The following is a 23,285-nucleotide window of genomic DNA, read 5'->3' on the forward strand; positions in this document are numbered from 1 at the left end:
GACAGGGGCAGGTGTAATATATGCAACTTACTCTCACAATACTCAGAAATAAACATTATGTATAGGTATGAGTATGTAAGTGTGTGTGGATAAATGTATATATAAACATACATAACCACGCAGAGAAGGCACAAAGGATGGAGCCAGTGAGGTGAAACAAAGGCAATATTTTAATATGTAGCTGGGTAAGTGGCAGGTGGGTGCTCTTTGTCTTATTCACGCACCTTCTGTAAGTTTGAAAAGATTTCTAAATGAAAAGTTAAAAGTCAACCAAAAAAGGAAAAAGAAATTCTTTTTTAGTGAAAACAAAACCAATTTGTACTGGAAATAAAATAATGAATATTTGACATTTTAAGAAATCTGTGAAAGCAACAATAATCCAACATATACAAAAAGCTACCACATAGTAACTCCGAGTTACGTGTTTAGCACGGAGAAGTGCTATCAGGATCCAGACACACTCTGTTTGTAACATTTCTTCCTCTTGCCTCTTTGTGGGGCATATGTTCAATCATTTTAACTTTGCTCTTGGGTGTTCTCAAAATCCTGGACTTTCCCAATTCCTAAATTCCCCTCCAAATGCCCCCTGCAATTTGTGACTTAAGTCAACGTGAAAAATTGACCAGACGTTTTTCAAGAAATTATTGCAGAGGAGAAGTTTTAATTCATTGACTAGAGCAATTTCAAGTATTTAACTTAAACTGTTTGGAAAGAGCATTTATATAACTGCTTAGCATTTTAGCTCTTTTTCCTGCAAAGGTTTTAAACTTGGTGTGTTTTTCAAAGAAATTTTAATCTCTAACTGTGAAGCAGGACCTGTTTACCCTGCCCCCATTATAAATAAGGATACTACTGACTACTTCCCAGCTCTGTTTATGATTCAAAAAAAAAATTTTTTTTTACAGCTTCTTACATCATTTACCCATTAAAAATAAAAGTAGCCTGCCTTTGGCGGAAACTGAAATAGTAATTACCTTCTTAAAATACCCTTCTGTTTTTTTAAAAAAAACAGAGTTTCTTTTATGTTGCCAAAACAATTTGTTTGAAGAAAGATAAAAATAACATGCACACTCTTTGAAAACAGCTTGGTTTAAAGATGGCCATATATTCTAAGGTTATACCACTCGGAAGGAAGACATTTAGAACCTGCTCATTACTCAGCTTTCATTTATGGGATCAAATTGCTTTTATGGGCATCGTGCCAGATTCATTTATGTGCACTGGAAGGCAGATTGTAGAGTGAAGCATTTTTCTCGAAAACATCTGGTTCTTAAGAAGAGTATTAAAAGGTGGGTAGCACTTTTTCTGCCCGTAACTATGATTTATTATGTTACAGTAACCCCCCTCTAATCCTGCAGGCAGACTTCCAGCAATCACAACCAGGAACATGGAAGTAAGTGAAAAATACTTCAGAGCCCAAGGAAAACAGAAGCCCCTAAATTCCATGCATATGAAGGAGTGGTACTGCACTTAGGTCAAAGTCCATTTCATTTATTAAAAACTATTGGAACCAATTAGCATAAGGGCTCCTCAGGCCACCTTTGAGCAGCATATCTCTTTTCTGCTGTTATTTGGTTCTGATATTCTTACAAACATCACACATCCCTGCAAACTCTGATTCATCTAAATGCCCCTGGAACCTCATCCTCTTCCTACTCCAGTTTTTCCGCCTCTTTCTTATACCTTCACAGTCTGTTGGCTTTAAGTATTCTGTAAATATTCCGAGATGCCCAAGCAGCTTCTATCTTAGCAAACAAAATAACAAAGACACTCATCACATCCCCCTGCAGCCGCATGCCGCCACTCCCTGACCCTCAGCTCTGTATCTAAACATTTTCCTACGTCATCTAGGTCTATAGTTCCTCACCTTCCATTCACAGGGCTTTCACTAACCCACAAGAAATCTTTGTTCAAATTAGAAGCGGGGGGCCGGGGAGGGGTGCACCTGGGTGGCTCAGTGATTGAGCATCATCTGCCTTTGGCTCAGGTCCTGACCCCGGGGTCCTGGGATCAAATTCCACATCGGGCTCCCCACAGGGAACCTGCTTCTCCCTCTGCCTATGTCTCTGTCATGAATAAATAAAATCGTTAAAAGAAAAATTAGAAGAGGGAGCCCTCTTCCTGGAGGGAGGGGGGGCAGTTGCAGGGCATAAGACTTGGGTGCTGGATTTCAGCCTCCACCCACTCTCCCCTCAGCTGGATCCCTACCATTTAGGACACAAACTACCCAACCATACTTTGTGGCCCTGTGTGATTACCGTTATTTCCTATGGCTTCTTATTAAATTTGGTAGGATGACACTAAAACTCTAGCAGAATATGAACCAAAAGTGCAGAGAAACTGGCTTTGCTCTCAATTTTCCTGCAGTTGTGAGACTGTGCTCTTTACCCATCCATTTTGACAAGAGAAAATTTCTACCCTCCATAGTAATTTCCATGTTCTTTGGTTATCTTGGCTAATACCACTCCTGCAGAGTCTTTTTCTATCTTCTACATCCTGAATCTTTTCCTCTGACAAGTGACATACACCAGATTACATTTTGCGTAAACAATTAGTAGTAAAGTGTGGGTGTTAAGAGTTGAAAGAATGTTAGCTTTTGTTTAGATTTTCCTACTCATCTTTGCTCAGCTAAACAACTTTAAAAAATCAGCAGGAAGCAAGTCTGAGAATGTTATTCTCTAAAAAAACAAAACACTTTTTTAGTGTATATGCTCATTGCAGTTCATTTGTAAAATAAATAAATTTGATTATTTTAGCAAAGAAGTACATTTCTGGTTATTTCAGCAGTCAGATATAACAAGTTAAAATTTGAGTTAATTTCTTTTTTCAAAAAAGATTTATTTGAGAGAGAGCACGAGTGGGCTGGGGGGAGTGGCAGAGGGAGAGGGAGAAGCAGTCTCCCCGCTGAGCCAGGGAGCCTGATGTGGGGCTTGATCCCAGGACCCTGAGATCAAGGTGTCCCCCCAGAATTGGGTTAATTTCATCTGATTTTGCATATATCTATATCTATGCATCTATTTTTTGTAGGTTAGTATTTTATATACGGTTGTTTCCTGCTATTCGAAGCTTATTATTTTGTGAGAATTTTAGCAGTTAAAAATCTTTGAAGAAACTTTTTAAAAACACATAAAAACATCTTTGAAAATAGTTTTTGATGACTACATAGTACTCTATTGCTGGGTAAACTTTAATGTATTTGGCCACTTCATTTATGTTGAGTGTTTTGGTAACAATAAAAAACAAAAAACTGAAAAAACAAAAAAATAAGCTTTCTGCTGCTACTTTTTTTTATTAACTGCAAACTTTGAGAAATTTCCAAATATCTCCTATGAAAAACTTCTCTAAGTGGGATTACTCAAAGGACAAGCTCTTAATTCCTATTGCCAAAACGCCCTCAGGAAGGCTGCACTACATGGCGCCAGAGCAGGGTACGAATGTGCCAGTTTCCTTGCACCTTTGCCCATCCTTCTTTAAAAATCAAACATTTATTACTTTATTAGCACCAGCACTGCTACGTAATCCCATCACAAGGCTATTCACTTGTCGTCTCCAGTCCCAAACTGAGAGTTCCTGTCAGTCTTCATTGGCCATTTGGTTTTCCACTGTGACTCTACTATTTATGCCCTAATGCAAAGTTCACCCTAGCTTCCTCAGCTGGACCTGCAGAAAACCCTTCTAGAATTGCTCGAGGTTCTTGACTTGTAGGGAAGAAAGCGACTCCTTCTTGGGACCCAGTTCACCAGCTGGCTTACAGTCAAAGCACATTAAACCTGTAACTGCTTCCTTACCATGAGGGGATGGTACTCTGATCCCAGATTGGGTTATGCTCCTCTGGCTCTCTGTCCTTAGTGGGGCTGCCAAACTCTCATTTAACTGGAGTCCTTCAATTAGTAGTAGTTCAGAGCAGTCTGAGCTCCTGCTTTCCTGGACGCATGATCTTAGGTATGTCACATAAGGCTTGGTCATAAACCTCACTTCAGAGAACAAGAAAACATCGGAGACTGGGTAAGTGCTAATCAGAATTTAAAAAGGGTGATATGATGCAGGATGGCAGGATGGCTACTGTAGATCGTGGGCCTGGACACGGACATGGCCTCTGAGGAGGGGACAATAAACTGATGCCTCAAAGAAAGAAAGAATAGGGCAGCCCAGGTGGCTCAGCAGTTTAGCGCTGCCTTCAGCCCAGGGCGTGATCCTGGGGCCCGAGGATCGAGTCCCACGTCAGGCTCCCTGCATGGGGCCTGCTTCTCCCTCTGCCTGTGTCTCTGCCTCTCTCTCTGTGTCTCTCATGAATAAATAAAATATTTTAAAAAAGAAGGAATAAGCCTAGAGTGGGAAGTTTGGGAGACAGGAAGCATGGTAAGGGAGGGGAGAGTGGGGAGAGAACCCCAGGTCAGAGGAGGCCAAGGCAGAGGCAGAGATGGATGGAATGAGATTACGCATGTATAAAGAGTACAGTATAGTGTTTGGTGAGGGGAGGGGAGAGGATGGTGGGGGGCGGGGGGGGAACAAAGGGAGTAGGGAGGGGAGGAGGGCGAGCATGAACCTGGACCCCGTATGGCTGAGCAGTCTTGGGGAACTCACTTGTCCTCTTGATCTCACCTCAGATTTCATCTTTTTCTTCCGTGAGGGCTTTTCTCAGTTGCAGCTACTACTTGGCCCTGTTCCATTCGTAATAAATAAGTAGAGGCATTACTTATTAAGAGCCTAAGTGAGCCAGATTCATTATAGGTTTTAAGTATGTTCTCTCATTTAATCCTTATGACAACCTGAGGCAGATTATCCTTATATGCTTTTTTACGGGTGAGAAAACAGAAGCTCAGAGAACCTCCGTACCTGGAGAAAGATTAAACACCTAGTGGTAGAGGCAAATTGAAACCCAGGCTGGCGGGACTTCGCATCCGTGTACTTCATTGCTGCACTACGCCACTCCTCCAGTAGACTTCCCTTCAGGAGTTTCACGTTTGTAAGAACTCTTCATTCCACTCAGTTCACCTTGTTCCTCATTACTTGCCTGTCTCTGTGACAGAAAGCTCAGTTTCTTCCACCAGCCAGATGTAGACAAGAGCGGTTGTCCTTATAGACCCAATCTCTCCTACTTACGCAAAATGTCTTAATATAGGAAGCAGGGTGTGGGCTTTGAAGTCGTCTGACACTTTTACTGTGACCTTGGGCAAATCATTTAGTTGAAGCTCCATCCTCCTCAACTGAAAAATAAGAGTATTATTTCTCTGGAGGGTGGAGTGAGAATTAAAAGACCTGATGCAAGTCAAGTTCCTAGAATAGTACCTAACAAGCGGCAGGTACAAAACAGTCAGTGGTCACTAAAGAAACAAAACCAAGCTCCCTATTTTGCAGATAGGAAGACTGATTTGGAAGTGTCTTGCTGGGGGAAGAAAGATTCTACTTTCTGTCTCCAATTTCTAGGACTCTAGCGTCCCATGATGCAAATTCACTGGAACTGCTTAAGGTGGTACCCTGTTATATAACATCCTTAACAACGTTCATTCAGTTCAATCACAAAGACCTAATCCCGCCACAGTTCCAGAATCATACAAAGGGATACTGGCACCTGTGTTCTAGGGTCATGGGGATCAACTGTAAAAAGACATGTGAAATGCTTCATAAATGCTCTTATATATTTTCATGAAACGCCATAAATAAGGTAGGTGAAAAAGAAGAATGATTAGGATTTTATGATATATATTAACTGGAATTAAAAGGATTCTGGGAGGGACACCTGGGTGGTTCAGTGGTTGAGTGTCCTCCTTCAGCTCAGGGCGTGATCCCAGGGTCCAGGGATAGAGTCCCACATAGGGCTCCCTGTGAGGATCCTGCTTCTCTCTCTGCCTCTCTCTCTGTGTCTCTCATGAATCGATAAATAAAATCTTAAAAAAAAGAACAACAACAACAACTGGGAATTCTGGGAAATTGCAGAAGTAATCAAAAACAAGAGACTATAGCTCAAAAGAAATAAACGCAGGACACTTAAAAGCAGCATGTGAGTTAAAAATACTCTGTATTTATTAAAAATGCAAATGAAATAGAAGACTCTACTTATGGTATTTTTAAAGACAACTGAAAAAGATGCAGATGACAAGTCGGAAATAATGCTAAAAATTGAGTTTATTAAGACTAGGTTAAATGTAACCTAAAAAGGCTGAGAACTGCTATGCCAGGGGCAGTAGGCATGGCAAGGTAAGCAGAGGCTTTCATAGACTGTTTGGTGAGCCCCTGCTGACCAAAAATACTCAATCACCCTTCCCTGCCGCCAGATGTTAGTGTCTGAAGTTACACCAAGAGATCTAGCCTTTGGGCTAAGGTTAATTATTGCTACAAGAGTTTATTTAAACTGATTTCACACACAGATTATTTCCTACGATCACATTGGCATCAAAAGCATAAAGAATGAGTTCAAAAAAGGGAATGGAAATGCACATTCTTTATAATTTTCCAAAAAGATTTTTTTCTAGGAATGTCATATATTCCTACTACTCATTAACACTGCAAATTGTTTGGGGAGCTTACCCTGATTTTGCAAAACTGACCATGTCTTTTGAGTTCTAGGAGTAATACAAACCGTAAGCTTATAAAGTTTTTATTAAAATATATTTTCCCTTTTTCATAAATCATTTACAAGAAAATTTTACCAAACCTTTGAAACAACAGAGAGCATTGCAAAAAATTTTAACAAAGAATAACAGCATTTTAAATATATTGCCTGAAGCAAACAACTAATATTCCTTAGAAAAGATACAGGATACTTAACTACCCAGTATTTAACAAAATATTCTTTATAGAAATTGGTTATAATCTTTACCACAGAGACACCAAATCTGATCCTAATCAAGAGTCAATCAAATAAATCCACTCCCACTGACCTTCTCCATCAGAAATCTACCCATTTGACATAGCATTTCTCTTTAAGATACAATAGCAGCCTCTGCTGGAGAAAGAAAAGTACACTTCTGTTACGAAGTTTTAACTCAAACCTGATTCCTTTCATTTCCTGCTTGACCAACACACTAAATTAAAACACTTTTCAAGGCCTCAAAGATGTACGGGCCTTATCAAGTATATCCTTCCTGATTTTTGGATAAGTTGGATGTGCTTCAAGAACCTGCAAAAACAGAACAGAACAGAACAAAAGCACAAGAACTTGTAACTGATTACTGAGAACTAGAGAGCTATAAAACTTACTGGAAATGAGCATTATTGTTGAGATTTTGTTGTACTAATATTACAAATATAACAACACTTCTTAAAGGTGACATCTGAAATCTGACATGACTCGCAGTAACAGTAATTAGATGACAACAATAGAACACAAATATATGTGAGAAATACAACAAATATAATGAAGTCCTTAATAGATCAGTTGCAAAAAACAAGTATGTATCAGTGATTTTAAATATTTAGAAAATGTAGCTATTCACATGATATTTACGGAGTAATTTCTGACAAGGAGCACAATCAGATTTACCTGGAGGGATTCTGAAACATAGAAATTTCGAGGCCTACTGAGTCTGGGAGTGGGGAGATGGTCATTTTAAAAAAAGAATTCCACGAACGATTCTAATGTATAACCTTACGTTAATGTACAACCTTAACCTCAATGTGAAATACTACCTTACAGAGAGGTTCCATAATCAATAGCAATTACTGAAGCCAAGTATTTACCATAATGATGCTGATACAGCGATCTGGGATAGGAGACATTACATAATTCTTTTCTAAGGAGCTTTTCTTGGAGGTCCTAATGATGTTTAATATATAATGCCTTCTCAGGAACAACAGGGCAATTCCTTATATTATCAACGGGGCAGTGCATATATAAAGCAACTGCAAATTCTAAAAGTGCAACTTAAATTTTTGTCACTTCAACAAGGGATCATTTAGCTAGGGATCAATTACAGATATGTAATTGAATGACTTCTAAATAACAAAAATATTTTTATCTCCAATTTATAAATCTGAATTCTCTACTACCCAGACTCAGACCCATTCACAAGAGCTTCTACTGAGAACAAAGGCTTGGAGAATCCGTGGTTTTATTTCACATGCTTCTCCAGTCTCTGTCTTTAACATGATAAGAAGCATTTTATTATTGGAGCCCCAATTAAAAACATGTTTGATTTAAGTACACTTTATTAAGTTCTACACTTCTACACTTTGAAAAGTGGTAATCTCTCCCAAATGTATCTGATGAGTCATTTAACCAAAATACAACATCCTCTACCTCTATTCATCTACATCTTGCGATTAACTAAAAAGCAGGAAACTGTGCGGCTGAAAAATTTTAAGAGATCTAAATTGAAGTGTTACCTGGTGACATATGTCAATTGCATCCACATATCTTTTTGCTTTTAAGTAATTAAATGCCAGTTTGTATCCTGTTAAGACAAAAACACCATAATGAAGTAGTACTATTTATAGAGCACACTGCTAGCATTACCTTTTTTGCCTCCTCCTTTGTTTGCTTACTCCTTTGAGAAGTCTAAACAAGGCTGGTGACTACATGATAAGAGAGAAGTGATGGGATGATGGAAGGTGGAGCCACACAAAGAGCAAGCAGCAAAAAATGGAGTTGGAAAAAGGACTGCAGTGGGTTAGAAGACGGCCATCCTCCAAGAGTGGCTTTTGTAACTTACTAAAAAAGTCCCATTTATTTCAAATTATAGCACAAACTCATCACCAGGCAGTAAAGCTATTCATTTATATAGTATAGATTTATTTAGCACTTAGGATGTTGGGCAAACTGACCCCTAAGTCAGGAGGTTTATATTCTATTAGAAAATAAAGCATGCTATTGAAGGAATTTTTTTTAAGATTTTTTATTTATTTATTCATGATAGACATAGAGGGAGAGAAGCAGGCTCCATGCAGGGAACCCGATGCAGGACTTGATCCAGGGACTCCAGGATCATGCCCTGGGCTGAAGGTGACGCTAAACCGCTGAGCCACCCAGGGATCCCACTATTTAAGGAATTATGTAAGTTAACCACTTTCAAAAGTGAAACAAATGGCTATGAAAGAAAGGTACGGGCCGAGACACCTGTAATAAGAAACCTGGCTTGGGAGGGGGCAGGTATCAGGCAATGCTTGAACTCTGAAGGATGAGGCCTAAACTGGGTCAATGCAAGGGGAAGCATGAACACTCTCAGGCAGAGGGCACTGTGTGGATAGAAGGCAGTGGTAGGAGCCGCAGGAAGCAGATGGACCTGGGGTATCCAAAAGGACAGGGCAGTTAGGAGAGCGGCCCAGAAGGGGGTAGAGTAGTCGTCAGATATCCCACATCAACGATTAGTGACAATTATCAATTACTGATATTGAAATGTCGTGTTTCGGGGATCCCTGGGTGGCGCAGTGGTTTGGCGCTTGCCTTTGGCCCAGGGCGCGATCCTGGAGACCCGGGATCGAATCCCACATCAGGCTCCCGGTGCATGGAGCCTGTTTCTCCCTCTGCCTATGTCTCTGCCTCTCTCTCTGTCTCTCTGTGACTATCATAAATAAATAAAAGTTAAAAAAAAAAAATTTAAAAAAATAAAAAAATATATAAAAAAATAAAAAAAAAATTAAAAAAAAAAAAAGAAATGTCGTGTTTCAAACACTAACATTTAAAGTAAAGTTTTAGGGCAGCCCGGTGGCTCAGCAGTTTAGCACTGCCTTCAGCCCAGGTGTGATCCTGGAGACCTGTGATCGAGTCCCACGTCAGGCTCCCTGCATGGAGCCTGCTTCTCCCTCTGCCTGTGTCTCTGCCTCTCTCTCTCTCTCTCTCTCTCTGTGTGTGTCTCTCATGAATAAATAAATAAAATCTTTAAAAAAGAAAAATAAATAAAGTTTTAAAACATCCTTACTTTACCTCTTACAAATATAAATTAGGGACATTTGAATGCTACTGTTGGGCCCCAATAAAAGTACCAAAACATTTTCTTTTTTTAAATTTCAAACAAATATTTGAAAAGAATTACTGGCTAATGTAATCATAGATGATAAAGGTTAGAAATAGGAATTGTCTAAAATTCATAATTTGATATAAACATACATAAACATACATACCCATAAAGCTGTCAAAGATAAAAACAGTAAGTTTCAGAGAGTTAAACTTATCATGACAAAAGAATTGTCAAATGGGCTAAAAATAAAGTTGGTGACATTTTACAGGGAAAACAATTTAAGATGTCATGCCATGCCAATCATACTTTACATAGAAACTAGAGCCAAAAAACCCGGATTTAAGTTTTGGTTGCTGGCTTTGAGACCTCAGCAAGTCAGGTGGGCTGTCAATTTCAAGTTCCTCATTGAACTCCACCTCCCATGCCCCCAACTCTTAGTGCAATTTTAAGATCAGATGAAATACTTGTGAAATGCTTCTAGAAGTTTTAGAGAACCACACAAATATTAGCAATTTAGTCAGCACTAAATTGGAAGCACAACGTTTTAATCCTGGAAGAAACCTGACAGATCACCTTGTCCAAAAAAATCGCAGAGAGGAAATAAAGGGCCAGACATGACAAAGAAAACATGTGCTGCAGCTGCATTACACCTGTCACACTCATACAAACTCAGTGGCAAGTAATTGGGGGAAAGAAGGCAGCAGAGGAGGGGAGAGGAGAGAGGAACATGAACGCTATAAACAGTCTAGTAGTGGGTGTCACATGGCCCAAGAATGGGTGCAGAGGGGCAGACAGAGATGTGTTCTCCCCCCGGATCTCTGTTCCTGCTGCTTCTCACAGTGACAGTATTCAAGCCTCAATCTTATGGGAAGAAGATGACTGTGATTTTAAGGATTTCCTGACAACTGAAAAGGTGAAATGCACTGTGAACTTGGCCAGGCAACTGCGGGTGTTAGATGCAACGACAATCTTAAGAAACTAAAGAATGAGTTGAGGGCCTCAGGGAAAACTTACCATTAAGCAGTCAAGCAAATTGATAAAATCATCTCTAAAATACACAGATGACACAATGGAAGAACAAATGAGTTGGAACCTCTATATTTGCTGACGTCTTCCAAGGAACAAGATGTTTAAATAATTTAACTTCTAAATATATATCATCTATGGAATAGTGTCAAAATTACATATATTTTAAAGATATTTAAGGAATTTTCATTTTACAAGTTAACTTTATTCTGTAGGACACATGATACTTGAGAAGGAAAAATAGCATCAACAAATGGTATTGTATTAGTTCTCCTGTGCCCTAGCAAGTCTAGTAAAATAAGAGACCCCAGAAAAATATGTGGTGTGGGGGGGGATTGTCTTGAACTAATGCAATTAGCAGTTAATGTAAAGATGACCTATTGGATTGCAAATTAAACCTGAGTCCATACCATGACATGGCTGCTAAAAAGACGGATGCCACCATAAGCCTGAGTTAACAACTATTAAAATACCTAATAAAAAACCAGCTTGATTATACATATAATTAGATCGTAAATTATACTTTGACCTGGTTCATTTCTGGAACAACAGGTCAGGAGGGGAACGGACAAACAAAACGGCCATTTCCAACCTTACTTGGCCATGAAATCTAATCTCCTCATACTCAGTGCTTTTTATTTTTTCTTTTTTGTAAAGGAATAACTATTAATATCTCACCAAGTATTCCAAAGCACAGATTGGGAAGCACTATTTTAGAGTTTCCAGGAGACAGCAACAAGGAGGGTGAAAGATTTGGAATCAAGTTTCAGGAAGGATGGGTGAGGAACAGAGATAGTCTGAAGAGAGGCCTTGGGTGAGAGACGCCTTGAGTGAGACTGGACAGAAAGCTGAATTATTAGAGCGCCACCATGTGTAAGAGGGAAAGGGCCCCGTGGGCTGCCCCAGAGAAGCGACCTGGCCCGGTTCAATGCAGCGTATTTCAGCTCAGTACAAAGAAAGAGAAGAGCACAGGGACCAGCTGCCCCACAATGTGGGGGGGGAGGCTAGTCCCTAAGTACATTCCAGACGCTGTCTATCGGGTAGGGATGTTGCAGACCGCATTCCTTGAGTCTATCAGTGGAACAAGCTGATGTTTCTAGATGCTCAGGAAAAAAAACATGTCCCATGGTCCTGTTATTGTGGGACACGTGTCCCCTCTGTGACATCCATCACAACATACATGAGTGTATAAAGGCACAGAGGAAATCCTGCAGTAAAGAAACCTGCAGAACTTGATTTAATGAAACGTTTTCCTAGCTGCCCCGACACTGGCACGCCTTTTCCCCTAGCATTGCCATTTTGGAAACAGCAGAGGCTTAAGGGAGAGAAAGGGGCAGAATTAGATTAGATGTCCTTTAAGGTGACTGAGGACCAGTTTGAATCTCAGGAAATTATATTAACTATTAAGCTAATAACCTATTATAAATATAAAGTTTATTTTTCAGAAGAACTAATAAAGGAAGTTGGTTCTTAATGCATATTTTGTTCTTAAAAAAATCAACTGCATTTAAATGCAGATTAACAAATAGAACCCAAGTTTCCAGTGAAAATCTAGTATCTAATTTGTTAAACTCACCAACTGCTGGATTCGTCTGATTGCTGTGTTTCCACGCCATCTCATAGTTTAAGGCAGCGTCGGTATATGCTTGCTCTTTTTCCATAATGTATCCCATATATTCATAAGCTTTGCAGCAAGACTGAAGGAAAATAGGACATGTGTCAATAGATTACACTTGACTTTATGGGGGTACTTAGGACTGTAGAGGTCGACCACATTAACTCATTTAATTGGCACATAAAACAATGTTTTTCAACCTTGGCTATGCAATCAAATCATCTATGGGACTTAATAATAAAAGATCTAATCAAGCTCAACTCCCATTCCCCCCGAAGTTGGGATTCTTAGGTGACAGGCAAGGGAATGTATATTTATATGTATATATAAAATATATAATATATAAAATATATATAAATATATAAAATATATATAATATATTAAATATATAAATATATAATAATATATAAAATATATAATATATAAAATATATATAATATATATAATATAAATATATTCTTAGGTGACAGGCAAGGGAATGTATATTTATATATATATATATATAAAATATATAATATATAAAATATATATAAATATATAAAATATATAAATATATAATATATAAAATATATATAGTATATAAAATATATAATATATAAAAATATATAATATATATAATATAAATATATAAAATATATCCTCAGTGTACTGTCTCATTCATAAATCTTTTAGTATGCCTCTTTAAATATAAGGACTTCCTTTAAACATAACCAGTTTATCATACCTAAAATGTAACAACTCCTTGATATTACCAGATATCCAGTCATTTTTCAAATTTCAATGGTCTCAACATAATTATGTTTGGTTTTTAATTTGTTAGGATGATGAACCAAACCAGGCCCATACTCTGTGACTGGCTGAAATGTCTCTCAACTTCTTTTTGATCTAGAGGTTCCCCTCCATCTCTATGTGTCTTTTTTCTTGCAGTTAAATGTAGCAAACAAGGATTTTTATCCTACAGTTTGTCACAACCCAGATTTAGTTGAGTGCATCCTTGCGGTGCTTCTCCTATGTTACTGATAGGTGGAAATTGTAATTAGAGCTAGAGATTTAAATTTGATTTCAATCTTTGGGTAAAGAGGTGAAAGACTTCATAGGTCAGTGCCCTACTGAGTCACACTGGAGCCTGAGGTAAAGGGAAAAAGGCACAAACAACTCTGCATACATGTTTTTGTGATTTTTTTTTTTGTGTGTGTGTGTGTGTGTGGCACTGTCAGGAGGGATTCCTGACTTTTTTCTTCTTTTTTTTTTTTTTTTTTAAGATTTTATTTATTTATTTATGAGAGACAGAGAGAGAGAGAGAGAGAGAGGCAGAGACACAGGCAGAGGGAGAAGCAGGCCCCATGCATGGAGCCTGATGTGGGGCTCAATCCCGGGTCTCCAGGATCAGGCCCTGGGCTGAAGGCAGCCCTAAACTGCTGAGCCACCGAGCTGCCCTTTTGTGATTTTTTTAATTGCTAGTTTTTTCCCTAAACATTAATTTTTACAACTCAAACTGTAAAGTGGGGATATTGAAACTCATAACATTTTACATTTGAATATTGTCTTTATACCCAAACAAAATTTATAATAATTTAATTTTCCTGGGGGATCCCTGGGTGGCTCAGCAGTTTGGCGCCCACCTTCCGTCCAGGGTGTAATCCTGGAGTCCCGGATCAAGTCCCACGTCGGGTTCCCTGCGTGGAGCCTGCTTCTCCCTCTGCCTGTGCCTCTCTCTGTGTGTGTCTCTCATGAATAAATAAATAAAATCTTTAAAAAAATTTTTATTTTCCTGACTTTAATGGGAGAAAATATGTCAATATTTTCATTAAAATCATAACCCATCGAAAAATACATAAAAACATAGATTCGGAGGCATAATTTTTCCCTTTTGTTTCAGGTTTCAATACTGCTTAGCACAGCACTGTCAGTGCTATTTAACATTTTGATATTTTGATTTAAAAAATACTGCATTATTTATTATAATAATCTTTTATTATAATACTCTTGATTACCTTGATTAAATGATTATCTACAACGGAGTGAATGTTTATATTCCCCTGAAATTCATATGTTGAAATCCTCCCCCGCAGTGTGATGGCACCAGGAGATAGGATCTTTGAGAGGTAATTAGGTCATGAGGATGCAGCTCTCATGAGTGGGACTGGTGTCCTTATAAGAGACCCCGGCCAGTTCTCTCACCCTCTGCTTCCACCATGTGAGCATACAACAAAAAGCTGGTGGCCTGCAACCCAGAAGAGCCCTCACCAGAACCTAATCAGGCTGGCATGCTGATCTCAGACTTTTAGCCTCTAGAACTGTGAAAAATCAATTTGTGTTGTTTATAAGCCACCCGGCCTAGAGTACTTTGTTACGGTAGCACCAGCTGCCTACGATAACTACTTAAAGTGCCCTTTTAAATTCTGGACCCCAAGTGAGGGTTTTACTTGCTCACCCCAGTCCAGCCCCATCACAGATGGCGTGTTCTTCCCTAGGAGGCACATAATACCAGATTCTCTTTTTATGATGTTATATCTATTCATTAATTTATCAGGGATTGGAAAATGGTGATAACCTATTGCTCTTTCTTCATTTATTAGCTGGAAACATCATGAGAACATCTCCTTTTATACTATATTGTTACCCATGGTATAGTTCACATGGAAAAGGTAAGATAAGTGCTTAATGCACTTCCTTTATTTGCCAGGTTTAGAAATAACAGTTCATCGGCATATTTCAGTGGTGACCAATTAGGTTTTTTCTTTTCTTTTCTTTTTGAATCTTTGTAAACTCATGGATTTAAACTTATTTGCAGTTTCAATCCACTGCAGTTACTATTCTTATCGAAAGTTAATGTGTTCCAACTTTGGCTAGTGTGTCTTCAAGTTGGCTCCTGAGTCCTTGACATGACTCTAATCATCTTCGATAGCTTCCTTGCCATCTGGTATGACAAGATGGTCTAGTGTCATCTTGTACATTTCTGTCCCAGATCTGGATGATCTCCATCTTTTAATTATACAATTCAAGGTTTCTAAGCTCTAGTTCCTGAATCTCATGCTTCCAATATTGACATGTCTAATCAGCCAAACTGGCGCCTCTAAAGTAGCCATTCGTGTTCAACCATGCAATATACTGCTGTCAGTGTTCTGGCAAACTGAAATTCTATCTGCATTGAAACCTTAATTCCCACATAATCTTGCTTAATCCTGGACTAGGCATGTAAGGGTCAGCCGTCTGGCAGTTAATATTTTTCTTTTTCTTTTCTGGTTTTTTTTTTTTTTAATTGAAGTATAGTTGACTCACAATGTTACATTAGTTTTAGGTGTACAACAGAGTGATTTAACAAGTCTATACCTTATGTTATGCTCATCACAAGTGTAGCTACCATCTGTTACCATACAATCCTATTACAGTATCATTGACTATATTCCCTGGGCTGTACCTTTCATCTCCATGACTTATTCATCCCATAACTGGAAGTCTGAACCTCTCATTTCTCTTCACCCACTGCCCACCCCCGCAACTCCCAACCTTTCTGGTAACCATTAGTTTGTTCTTTGAATTTATGAGTCCATTTCTGTTTTTTGCTTGTTTAGATTCCACACATAAGTGAAATCATATGATGTTTATCTTTCTCTGACTTACTTCATTTAGCCTAATACCCTCTAGGTCTATCCATGATGTCACAAATGGCAAGGACTCATTCTATGGCTTAGTAATATTCCACTGTGTGTGCGTGTGTGTGTGTGTATGCTACATCTTAGTATATGTGCTGCTGAAGCGAGCACAATGCTACATCTTCTTTATTTGTTCATCTATCTATATACACTTCGGTCACTTTTTAAAAAAGATTTATTTATTTTAAAAAAAGATGTATTTATTTTAGAGAGAGCATGAGTGAGGGGAGGGGCAGAAGAATGTGAAGGGGGGCAGGCGGGTGGAGGAGGTAGCAGATTTCCTGCTGAGCACAGAGCCTAACATGGGGCTTCATCATAGGACCCTGAGATCATGACCTGGACCAAAATCAAGAGTCGGATGCTTAATCAACTGAGCGACCCAGGTGCCCCATACTTGGGAGATACATACTCTATACATGTTATTGTAAATAATGCTGCAATAAACATGGGAGTGCATATGTCTTTTTGAATTAGTATTTTCATTTTCTTTGGGCAAATACCCAGTAGTGGAATTACTGGATCATATGGTATTTCTACTTTTAACTTTTAGGGGAATGTCCATCTGTTTTCCATAATGGCTGCTCCAATAAACATTTCTACCAACAGTACACAAGAGTTTCCTTTTCTCTACATACTTGCCAACACTTGTTATTTCTTATCTTTTGATTCTAACGTTTGTGACAAGTCTAAAATAATATTCCATCGTGGTTTGGATTCGCATTTCCCTGATGGTTAGTGATGTTCAGCATCTTTTCATGTCTTCTTTGGAAAAATATCGATTCAGGTCCTCTGCCCATTTTTAAATTGGATTATTTGGAGGGGGCGGGGTTGGTGTTGAGTTGTACAACTTCTCTAAATCTTTGGATATTAACCTCTTATCAAATATATCACTGCAAATATCTTCTCCCACCTCACAGGTTGCTTTTTTGTTTTGTTGAAGGTGTCCGTCTTGATGCACAAACTTTTTATTTTGGTGTAGTCCCAATAGTTTATTTTTGTTTTGTTTCTCTTGCCTGAGGGGTCTGGAAGTTTAGATTTTTCAAGACCTATTAATGAGAATCTGTTTTTCAAGGTCATTTTAACTTAAAATTAGATCTACAGACTATAAATTGATAAATGGCTTGATGTTTTAGGTTTTTATTTTTATTTATTTTTTAAAATATTTTATTTATTTGTTCATGAGAGACACAGAGAGAGAGAGACAGAGACACAGGCAGAGGGAGAAGCAGGCTCCATACAAGGAGCCTGATGTGGGACTTGATCCCAGGGCTCCAAGATCACGCCCTGGGCCAAAGGCAGGCACTCAACCACTGAGCCGCCTAGGCATCCCTGTTTTAGGTTTTTAAAGTTCGTAAGAAAGTAACTTAGTAGCATTAGATGACCATAGCTCTTTAAAAACAAAAGATCCACTTTGTAATCTAATTTGCTGGAAGAGAATAAAACAGATTTACTATGATTAAAACACTGAAGTAATTGATATGGATCTGTAAAGATAAATATCCTCAAGTTTCTAAGTTGAGTACAATTATTTCTCAACAAATACTAACAAATTCTTAACTTAAAAAATGTTATAATAAAACAGTCTTTTGGCAATGCCCAAATGCACTGTAGTTCCTAAGAGACCTTGGATTTCTACGGACTTGAAGATTCTCAATTTCATACCTAAAGATAAGGACTTTTTAATAAACAAATTAAATGCTGAAAAGACTTTTACCCAGAAAATATATTATGCATAGTGGATTCTAATAATGTGAAAACAACATGCAGCTGCAGTAAATTCATCTAGAGTATTTCTTAATGGGAGGGACAGGCGTCCGCAATTAACGTTCTTCTGCAATTTTCATTAGTTCTGGGATGAGCTGGATAATCACAGGCAAATGCTTGACATTCCATAAACACTTTCTGTAAGTGGGGCATACCACAGCTGAAACTTGAAACTGCATAAATCTCTATTTTTCTTTATTTTCAAGAACAAATGGCTTCTTTCTTCTCATTAATGTTTATTTCCTGATTGTGGTAAGAATAAACACTTTTCAAAAAAACCACACGAGAATCCTTAGAAATGGACCAACATTCTCTAATGACCTATTGCAGAAAGCTCCTACATCAAAAGTTAACGACTATTTTTTTACTCTTCAATCACCTACCTTATTATGACGCAGGCACCGTTTTAACAGCTCTTCCGCCATGTCGTATTTTGCTGATTGAATATAAATATCAGCAAGCAGCAGCCAGCCCTTCTCGAAGTCTTCAGCATCAATAGGATTCCAGTTCATCTTCGCAATCCGCTTCAGCTGGTTCCGGGCTCGTGGAGTCTGTTTCAAGATCACGTAAGCTGTTGCGATTCCCAAAATGGCTGGAACGTGATCCTTCTGTAAGAAAGCAACACTTCAGATCCCCTAGAGACTCTAGATTAATGCCCCATGTTTGAAAGGAAACATGGCAAGCAGCGAGTGCTCCACAACATGAGAACTGTCCTGTGGACTCGTATCTGGCTCCGCATAGACCACTGTGCGGTGGCCTTTCATCAATACACCAAGTAGCCTCAAGCCACCATGAGGAAACTTGGTCAGGCAACATGTGGCCAAAATAAATTAATAAGTATGCAGATACCATGACCACACGGTTCAGCTTGATAGTGTCTGTAAAACACAATGGTCCTTTAGAGAGAGTTCAGTGTCACAAAATGTCACTCTATGGAACCAACAAACTAGTAAGAATTGGTAATAAATGGAAGCCATTAGGGATCTACCCAGGAAACCCAGTATGTGTATATCTCTGCTAAAGCTAGGGTGGCTTCTTACGTTTCTGCCGAGGGACTGTGATGTTTTTATAACGAGGAAGGCTTCAGGTTAAAAGATAAAGGGTGAGAAACTGTGATACAGAAACTACAATATCATGACCGTAATAAAGGTGCACTGTGAGATAACAAGTTTGGGTGACCGATAAGGAATGCTACAAAAGGGCAGTAGAGTGGTATGTTCATGGCCCAACACTGATCATCAGGGTTGGAAGTCAGAAACAACCCCAGAGGAGAGAAGGACAATTCCTTAGAGCTTGATGAAAATAATTTTAATTTTGATAAGATAAAACTTATCTTAAAACTTAGATTTAATGATTTTAATAAGATAAAACTTATTTTGGTTGTAATTCTATGCCTACCAACAAACACCCAATGTGTAATTGGTTCCCCTAATTAAGGAATGGCAAAAGGTCTGAGTGCCAAATCCAGCCAACTGGTGGTAGATTTTGGAAACCTGAGGAGTATGTCATCAATTATTGAGCACCCCTGCCCTCTGCTTCCTCCTGGAGAAAGGAAAGACAGTAGAGGCCTGCTCTGAATTTGCCAGCCAGATCCTAGGATGGTCCAAGACAAGAAGGCTCCTGTAAAAAATGTCTGGATCTAGTCACATGCTAAAAATACCCCACAATATACATTTAAAACTAAGTTTTCTGATTTGAGAATATCACACACCTTGAGTTTGCTTAGAATTAGTTCCTCACAGCTTGATCACTCCTGAATGAACTCAAGAATAGTTTCTAAAGGTACAAACCCGAGTTCCAACCCCTGCATTAGACCCACGTGTCTCTTCCGGTGCAGACATCCCACGGTGTTCAGCTGGCTTTTCTCCTTCTCTGTCACTCTGAGCTGCAGCAACTTGAGATTATGGAGGATAGTACGGCCATGCGACAAACAACGCACCCTCCTGGTTCAAGGTGACAGGATGAAAGCAGGTGGAAAGCTTTGCTTGGGTTTAATGTAGCTTCCACTGCTTCGTCCTGGGACTTCCTGTCACGTGCCTGTTTTTCCATCAACGTGGATGCCACATTGTGTTGTGAATATGCCCGACGCTTCCCTGCCTCCTTGCCTTTGCTCCCATTTTCCCCTGCCCCTAAAGTGTATCCTCTCTGTCTCTGCCTGTGAAAATGTAATTTATCGTGGTTCTTCTTAGAGCATGCTTCTCCACAAAAGGGCCTCCCCAGTCTCCTAATACTACTTCCTACAGCACTTTTACGGCAACTCGAGGACAGAATGTACTAGATTCTGGTTTGTACAGTCTGTATGCTTTGCCTCATCTTCCCTGGATTACGATAAACTTGACAGAAGAGACTGCACTTGGTTCACCTCTGCGACTCCCACTGTGCCTAGCACCCACTGGCGGCTTAATGGGTATTCAGTATCTCTAATACACTCAGCTTATGAATTAAAAGGAAACAGGGCAAGATAAAACTCACTGTTTCTGAAACTTCAGCTCATGCATCAGTCTTTGGCCGGTATGGTCAGTACACAGATTTGAGGGCAGGATATTACTAATCAGATATGTAAGACTGATAAAAATAATGCAGTCTCACCAACACAAAAAACTGGTGTTTCTAGGAAACCGCCGTGATGTCACTCACTGCTTTTGGTGTTCCCTCAAACCTCACAATTTAAACACTCTCCCCTACTTCTGGTCTCTATTTGTCAGCCACTCTCATCCGTCCACTGCCACATGGCCCTCCACCCAACTCCCCCCCCCAAGAAAATGACTTCAGGGTCAGCAGAAGGGCTGCTCCAGGAAGCCACTGCTGCTGGTGCTACCTTGCTGGTTAGTTCCATGGTGGCTGGCAGTGGTGACTCAGCACCATCTAGGATACTTGTTCTCAAATGGCAACAGGAGCTGTGAGCTCCCCAAAGCCCCCATGGGGTGTGGGAAGCAGGAGGAAGGGGCCACTGTAGGGAGTTTCTGGTAGCTTTCTGCTGCCACTGTGCCCTCTGAACCACACGGATACACAGCGGAGTTCTGTATATCCTCTGGAGACATAAATTATGGGTTTTTGGTGGCCTACACTACTGCTGAGTGGATGATCGTGAAACCCAAGGAGTATGCTCAGAACTAGCTACCACGCACTGCTGATGGAGTGGGGACCTAGAATCCCTTCCTTACTCCCAGCTGTATTGAAGAAATACAGCACTATGTGAGGGAGGGGAAAAGAGGGCACCCAGAGAGCGAGAAGGTGGATCTGGGCGAACCGAAAAGAGAAGAAAGCCTTTGCTCTAATTATTATTATTGTTGTTACTACTGTTATTACTGCAGGGGGGGTATTTCAGTGTCGCGAAAAAACACCACCATTGTTCGCATGACTGAATTACAAGTTGTCAGTATTGATCTCATTTAGCCCTAGAGTTGGGAACATTTCAAGTTTGCCTATGTGAAAAGGTGAGCCAGCAAGGCAGCCAGGTGTTTATTTTCACTTAGTCAATTAAGTGAAACAACACAGAAATCCTCCAGACAATAGAGCCAGTCCTCTGAGAGTTAATTTATGCCCTTTTGAAGAAGAATTTCCTTTCTCTAGAATTTACCATTCTAATAGAAAAAATATATCAACAACATATCAAAGTAGCAACAAAAGAGTATCTTCTGGAAACAAAGGTACGTTGTGTAGAATTATGGCAAGCTAGAGAGGCAATTTTTTCTTGTAATTAAGTCAATCTTCAGAACATAAACAGCTAATTGAAATACATATTTCTATACTGCCAAGGAAAGAGAATATAAAGCTGAAAAACAAAATCTACTGACCTCAGATGACGCTATTTCAGTGAAGGTATTCAATGCTTGCTCAACATTAGACTTCTGTTTGGTAGCGACCAGGCAATAGTTTTCCATTATGCGAAGCTGTACATGGCCCTGAATGGTCTGAGGTTTTAGTTCTTTAAGGAGTTTTTCTGCTGTTCTCACTGCTAACTGCACGGATTCTTGCTTCTCAGTTGAATTACTGTATACAATTAAAAATAAATCTCTCGTGTCTATTACTCATGAAGTACAATTCATTGAGATTAGAATGAGCCCCAGGGTACACTGGTTTCTCTTCTGTTCCTAATGCCAAGTACTCCTTTTGCAAAATATCACTCATTCTCTTCTAATACAAAGTGAACCACAGTTATAATGCATTATATTTAAACACAATTAATATAGCTTTAATAAAACATCATTAAACATTTATTCACTTTAGACTGAAGACAAACATTGGACGGTATCTACATGTGGTACGTGCGTTCGTTTCTGCTAATATCAAGCTAGAATTCAGGATAAGTAGAATCACACAATTATCAAGGGGTAGCTCTACTCAGAAAATGAAAGGGAAGAAAGAAGGGAGTAAAAAAGTAACTAACCCTGCTGAAATACCTACTGTGTGCCAAGCACTGCAGTGTTTTTAGCCTGCCTATCAGACTTTGAGAAAAGAAACTACATATCTAGGGTGCTTGGGTGGCTGTCTTCTGCTCAGGTCATGATTCCAGGGTCCTGGGATTGAGCCCAGCATCTGGCCTCCTAGGCTGGCTCCCTACTCAGCGGGGACCCTGCTTCTACCTCTCCCTCTGGCGCGGCCCCCCACCCCGACTCGCATTGTCTCTCAAATAAATAAAATCCTTATAAAATTATGTATCTGTCAAAAGGCTGTAAATTTCAAGTGTAATAATAATTTGAGTATGTAATAACAATTATCTTATTTTTTAAAGAAATATATAAACCAATTAATAAAAGGAAACTAAACTCTCAAAGCCTAATCACTAAAGACATGGTCTTTTTCTCAGGCTTTAGGCTTTATCTTCTCTAAAACACTTCACACTGTTGGCGACCTTCTTCAGAGTTCCCCTCCTCTGCCTTCTGTAACACTACACAGTTTGGGGTCTCTTTCTACCACACTGCCCTTCCTCCTCCAATCCCCTTAAATGCTAGCATGCCCAAAATTAGTTCTCACTGCATTCTACTTGCAAAGAGGGCCATTCGTTGGGTTCTAACTACCTACTCTGGGCACACACTCCCCCAAACCTGTATCTCCAGCTGTGACCTCCCATTTGAGTTCCAGTTTTGTATTTTCAACTATTTCGCTAAGGATTTCCAGGAGGACAGCCTATAGTTGCATAACAGTATGTTACCTTAACCTTTCTAAAACAAACATAAACATGCCTCCCCCTTGCTCTAAAACTTCCAATGGTCTCTATAATCCAAGCTTTCAAATCTGTCATTAAAATCTCTCAGCAGTCTGGTTCTAATTTGCTCACTCCTCTGTTCATCTTCCCCTGACTGCTTGGCACTGCTAAGATTTCTA

At 39.3% G+C, this 23,285-nt stretch overlaps 1 protein-coding gene across 1 annotated transcript in view; it reads right to left on the reverse strand.

The window, feature by feature from the left end:
- Window positions 1–6,002: 6,002 nt before the first annotated feature.
- Window positions 6,003–23,285, reverse strand: part of TTC21B (tetratricopeptide repeat domain 21B) — a 78,983-nt gene continuing 61,700 nt past the window's right edge. Inside the window, exons 25-29 of the mRNA XM_025994123.2 lie at window positions 21,755–21,950; window positions 18,341–18,565; window positions 12,499–12,619; window positions 8,326–8,393; window positions 6,003–7,120 (exon numbers count right to left, since the gene is read on the reverse strand). Coding sequence (XP_025849908.2) covers window positions 7,043–7,120; window positions 8,326–8,393; window positions 12,499–12,619; window positions 18,341–18,565; window positions 21,755–21,950 — 688 coding nt within the window. The 3' untranslated portion in view covers window positions 6,003–7,042. The remainder of the gene's footprint in view (window positions 7,121–8,325; window positions 8,394–12,498; window positions 12,620–18,340; window positions 18,566–21,754; window positions 21,951–23,285) is intronic.

Source organism: Vulpes vulpes, chromosome 3 (assembly GCF_048418805.1).
Source record: "Vulpes vulpes isolate BD-2025 chromosome 3, VulVul3, whole genome shotgun sequence".
Lineage (NCBI taxonomy): Eukaryota > Metazoa > Chordata > Mammalia > Carnivora > Canidae > Vulpes > Vulpes vulpes.